Below are 6,000 nucleotides of genomic sequence, written 5' to 3'. Positions count from 1 at the left end.
CCTCTGCTCATCTATGCTCATCAAAGACTCAGCCTTTTCTGGATGCTGCTTTTGTACCAAACCATGATTACAATCACCTGTTGACATCACCTGTTTGGAATCACATCATTATTTAGTTTTTTCACCTCATTACTTGCCCTAAATTGCCCCCGCCCCAACTTTTTTTGGAATGTGTTGCAAGCCTGAAATGCAGGAATGGAGGTATATTAACAAATAAAGTGAAGTTGAGCAGATAAAACATGAAATATATTGGGTTTAAACTGTCTGCAATCAAATAAAAGTCAAAGTAAATGTAAGGAACACTGTGTTTTTATTTTATTTATTTCCATACAACTTTTTCTGATTTGGGGTTGTAGATGTTTTTGGTTAGGCAGTGCTCCCTGTGCTTTGTTTAGTGTTCTGAGTTTAAATGAAATGTGCAGGTAAATGGTTGTGATTTTACCACAATGTAGTTACACTCTTTAGGCACTGACTGTTTGATAAAATTGACTCTAGTGAAATAAAATAGTTTAAGGACGTTAGCGGAGAATAAATCTGCTGGTGTTTGTGTTATTCTGTCTGTGTGATTTAGTTGTGTGGTGCTCTTAAAGGGACAGACAGCAGTTTACAGTACACTGACTCGATCACTGAGCGCGCTCATTATAGCCTCTTCTGTCTCTGCCTCCTCAGTAACATCTGCATGAGGGTTGATGAGATGAACGGGGTAATGCAGGCCGTTCTGCTCAGCAAAATGCTCCCAGCGCGAGTCATCGCTCTCATGTGTAATGTATCGCTCCTGCATCTTACACTCCAGATTACGCAGGTCCAGCCACATCTGGTAGTCCTGTCATACAAAAAAAATGACACACAGATATGGTGATTATTCATGATGCAGTCTTGATTGGTTTTCTCTAAACATTATTGCATTTGACAAGAACCTTAAAGAATTACACAATTCATAAAGAAACATTCAGATATACACCGATCAGACATAACATTATGACCACTGTGTCACACTGCTAGCATCTGTGTGCTCATATGTGCCACGCCCCTCTTCTCCGTGAGCACACTCACTCCTGCCATGCCTCACTCCTGATTGGTCCCCCTGAGCAATCAGCCCCAGCTGATCCTAATCTGGGACCATTTAAAAGGAGAGCTGAGGAACAGGCTGGCAGGGGTTATTTTGGTTTGGTTTGGATTTGTTTCATGCTCTGTCTGCTCTGTCTGCTCTGTCTGCTCTGTCTGCTCTGTCTGCTCTGTCTGCTCTGTCTGCTCTGTCTGCACCTTGATCCTTGTCTGTTAGTGTGTGTTTGTTAGCCTGTTGAGTCTTTGTTTAGCCTGTCCGTTAGCCTGTTTAGTCTGTTTAGTCTTTGTTTAGCCTGTCTGTTAGCCCTGTTAGTCTGTTTAGTCCTGTTTAGTCTGTTTAGTCCTGTTCAGTCTGTTTAGTCCTGTTCAGTCTGTTTAGTCCTGTTCAGTCTGTTTAGTCCTGTCTAGTTCTTGTTTAGCTTAGCATAGTTTCCGTTAGCCCTGTAGGTTTGTTTGTATTCCTTTGTTTGTCTTTGTCTATCAATAAATCCTCTGTTTTCATTCATCTCTGCATTTGTGTCCGTCCCTCCTGTCTGTCTAGCCCACATAGCGTTACAAAATAACCCCTCAGGGCCCAGGACCTCCTTGTTTTTGTTGTTTAAGGCACTCCAGGTGTAGTGCCTTTGGGAGGGGCATCTGTCACACTGCTAGCATCTGTGTGCTCATATGTGCCACGCCCCTCTTCTCCGTGAGCACACTCACTCCTGCCATGCCTCACTCCTACATTGCTCAGGGGGACCAATCAGCCCCAGCTGATCCTAATCAGGGACCATTTAAAAGGAGAGCTGAGGAACAGGCTGGCAGGGGTTATTTTGGTTTGGTTTGGATTTGTTTCATGGTAACTCTGCTCTGTCTGCTCTGTCTGCTCTGTCTGCTCTGTCTGCACCTGTCTGCACCTGTCTGCACCTGTCTGCACCTGTCTGCACCTGTCTGTACCTGTCTGTACCTGTCTGTACCTGTCTGTACCTTGATCCTTGTCTGTTAGTGTGTGTTTGTTAGCCTGTTGAGTCTTTGTTTAGCCTGTCCGTTAGCCTGTTTAGTCTTTGTTTAGCCTGTCTGTTAGCCCTGTTAGTCTGTTTAGTCCTGTTTAGTCTGTTTAGTCCTGTTCAGTCTGTTTAGTCCTGTTCAGTCTGTTTAGTCCTGTCTAGTTCTTGTTTAGCTTAGCATAGTTTCCGTTAGCCCTGTAGGTTTGTTTGTATTCCTTTGTTTGTCTTTGTCTATCAATAAATCCTCTGTTTTCATTCATCTCTGCATTTGTGTCCGTCCCTCCTGTCTGTCTAGCCCACATAGCGTTACACACTGACAGGAGAAGTGAATAACACTGATTGTCTCTTCATCACGGCACCTGTTAGTGGGTGGGATATATAAGGCAGCAAGTGAACATTTTATTCTCAAAGTTGATGTGTTAGAAGCAGGAAAAATGGGTTTTTGGGGCCAAACTGTGATGGCTAGACGACTGGGTCAGAGCATCTCCAAAACTGCAGCTCTTGTGAGGTGTTCCCGGTCTGCAGTGGTCAGTATCTATTAAAAGTGGTCTTAGGAAGGAACAGTGGTAAATCGGCTCATTGATGCACAATGCGTCGCTTAACCGGGGAACACATGGCCCCAGGATGCACTATGGGAAAAAAGCAAACCGGAGGAGGCCGTGTGATACTTGTACTATGTTCTGCTGGGAAACCTTGGGTCCTGCCATCTATGTGGATGTTACTTTGACACGTACCACCTACCTAAGCATTGTTGCAGACCATGTACACCCTTTCATGGAAACGGTATTCCCTGATGGCTGTGGCCTCTTTCAGCAGGATAATGCACCCTGCCACAAAGCAAAAATGGTTCAGGAAGGGTTTGAGGAGCACAACGACGAGTTTGAGGTGTTGACTTGGCCTCCAAATTCCTCAGATCTCAATCCAATCAAGCATCTATGGGATGTGCTAGACAAACAAGTCCGATCCATGGAGGCCCCACCTCACAACTTACAGGAGTTAAAGGATCTGCTGCTGACATCTTGGTGCCATATACCACAGCACACCTTCAGGGGTCTAGTGGAGTCCATGCCTCGATGGGTCAGGACCGTTTTGGCAGCAAAAGGGGGACCAATACAATAATAGGATGGTCATAATGTAATGCTTGATCGGTGTATTATATAATACAACTGCTGCCAATTAAAGTTACACCAATATGTGATTAAAGCATGGTCTTGTCGTGAAGAACATTTAGATTGCCGTTACTTGTCAAAGTAACATCCATGTAAGTGCCAGGACCCAAGGTTTTACAGCAGACTCAGTCAGCTTGCTTTCCTCCCACAGTGCATCCTGATGTCATCTTTTTCCAGGTAACACACACACACATCTGGCCGTCCTTTATAATGTAAAACGAGATTGATAAAAGCAGGCAACTTTCTTCCATTCCATTAGTTCTGATGAAGGACAGGGGTCAGCATATGTACTCGAAACAGGCAACTACGCAGCCTCATACACAGCAAGCTGCAGTGCACTGGGTTCTGACACCTTTCATCATAGCTAACATGAACCTTGTCTGCAATTTGTGCTAGAGCAGCTCTTATTTGGGATCAACTATCAAAGATAGTTTTGCTCCTCTTATGCATCAATAAGCCATGGATACCAAGCTGATTCACAGGTTGTCTTTACTTGGATTACTGGACCAATTGTATAGGCATCAAAATTTTACCCCTGTCAAAAAACCTCAAGAACTGACTGTTCACTAATACACAGTGGCCACATCCCAGAAAAAAATAAGGATTAATAACTCTAAACTTCTGCAAAGTTAAATTTTGTCTTAAATGGTACTGTTTACCCCTGGCAGCTCTATTTCTCTATGTTTACATCAGCAAAGGAATTCTGACTGAAGTGACTCATCCAGTGCAAATGTAGAAGTTTCGCCGATGTATTTTGCCAAAGCTTTGAGTACAATAAACACAGCTGCACAATGTTATGTTGGTGCCACTGGCTCTAATAATTCTAATGTTATTCATTAAAGTACTTTCTGTAGGGATGTCGGGAAGAGAAACAGCTTTACTGAGTAAAACCATAGAAAATAAAACATATCAGGCATATCAGTGCAAATGGCTTACTTGTGTCTGACAGGCTGATTAAGGATTAGTGGTTCAACAAAATAAGATCATGGAATTAAAATGTATTTTAAATGCTTACAGACACATTCACATTTACATTTAGCAGACGCTTTTATCCAAAGCAACTTACAGTAGTGTGACAGTATATTGTCCAAAAAATTGAGGGTTAAGGACCTTGCTCAAGGGCCCAACAACCTGGCAGTGGTGGGGCTTGAACCAGTGACCTTCTGATTACTAGTCCAGTACCTTAACCACTAGGCTACGACTGCCCTACTTCACACTGAATGGGAATTTTATTAGTACATATAAAATGAATATCCTAGGATTACTTAAGTTGTTAAATGTAGTTAGACATAAATAATTATTATAAGTGACATTACTAAAATGACCCAGGAGCCTTAATGCTACAGGACAAACAGGAATAGTGTTATAATACCAAAGAATACTGTAAAGGTTAAACTAAAGAGGTGCATTTCTTGAATGAAATGTGAGTGTGATTGCAGCTTAGCAGCACTGGTATGGGGTGGGTTTAATACTTTTAGAGATGTAAGTGTGAAGGTATGTACACAAGGGGCTAGGGGTAAATACTTGCGTTCAGATAGGTAATTGTGTGTATGCAGATGGTTACTGAGGTATTGCTCGGTGGATGCAAATGTGTAGCTAGGTGGTTGCCAAGGTGTACTCATTGGCTGTTAAGGTTTTCTTAGATGGTGCTAAGGTATAGCTAGACAGTTACTATGGTAACAGATTGTTAATAAACAGTTGCTAGGTAGTTACTAGGATAATGCCAAGTGGTTGCATAGTAGCAAAGCAATTGCTAACATGTAGTTGCTAAAGTGTTGCTGTGTGGTTGCTAAAGTTCTGCTACACAGTTGCCTAGGTGCCCTGAGGCTGCTAAGCTGTTACTAGATGGTAACAGATTGTTAATAAACAGTTGCTGGGTAGTTACTAGGATGATGCCAAGTGGTTGCATAGTAGCAAAGCAATTGCTAACATGTAGTTGCTAAAGTGTTGCTGTGTGGTTGCTAAGGTTCTGCTAAACAGTTGCCAAGGTGTCCTGAGACTGCTAAGCTGTTACTAGATGGTTGCTAAGTTGTTACTAGTAAGTTGTTATGCCAACAAGTTAATTGCTTAAGGGTTTTTAAGCTGTTGCTAGGTGATTGTTAAGGTGTTGCTAGGCAGTTGCCAAGGTGAGTCGGGTTGTTGCTAAGTTGTTTATTAGGTCGTTGCTAATGTGTTGCTAGGCGGTTGCCAAGGTATACTGAGTAGTTGCTTAGGTGTTGCCAGTGGGTAGTTGTATAAAGGGGGTGGCTAATAAGTTATTCTTAGGAAGTTGCTATGGTAATGGGTTGATTGGTACGGTGTAGGTAATGTTACAGTAATGGTTGCTAAGGTGTAGCTAGGTAGTTGCCAAGATGCACTGGAGTTAGTATGCTGTTTCTGAATGGTTAGAAAGGTGTTTCAGGTGGTTATGAGGGTGCTAATCGGTGGTTTCTATGGTGTACGCAAGCATCTATATGGAGGGACTGGTGTGATTACTTTTGCTCAGATTGGTGATTGTGTGTGTGTAAGCATGTATTTGAGAAATTTGAGACATTTTTTAAAATATTTATGATTGAATGTATTTATGTTAAATTTCAAGTGTGTTTGTAATAAATGGGGGTGGGGGGTGGCACGGTGGCTAAGTGGGTAGCACTGTCGCCTTACAGCAAGAAGGTCCAGGGTTCGATCCCCAGGCGAGGCGGTCCGGGTCCTTTCTGTGTGGAGTTTGCATGTTCTCACCGTGTCTGTGTGGGTTTCCTCCGGGTGCTCCGGTTTCCTCCCACAGTCCAGAACAGGCAAGT

General features: G+C 42.9%; 1 protein-coding gene across 1 annotated transcript in view; it reads right to left on the bottom strand.

Moving 5' to 3' along the window:
- Nucleotides 1-365: 365 nt before the first annotated feature.
- The window catches only part of prkd1 (protein kinase D1), a 111,692-nt gene continuing 106,057 nt past the window's right edge, over nucleotides 366-6,000 (bottom strand). Inside the window, exon 19 of the mRNA XM_063006890.1 lies at nucleotides 366-823. Within this exon, the coding sequence (XP_062862960.1) occupies nucleotides 605-823 (219 nt within the window). The 3' untranslated portion in view covers nucleotides 366-604. The remainder of the gene's footprint in view (nucleotides 824-6,000) is intronic.

This window comes from Trichomycterus rosablanca, chromosome 13, assembly GCF_030014385.1.
Source record: "Trichomycterus rosablanca isolate fTriRos1 chromosome 13, fTriRos1.hap1, whole genome shotgun sequence".
Lineage (NCBI taxonomy): Eukaryota > Metazoa > Chordata > Actinopteri > Siluriformes > Trichomycteridae > Trichomycterus > Trichomycterus rosablanca.
Note: the sequence above shows the minus strand (reverse complement) of the source record. Positions and strands in the feature narration are given on the sequence as shown.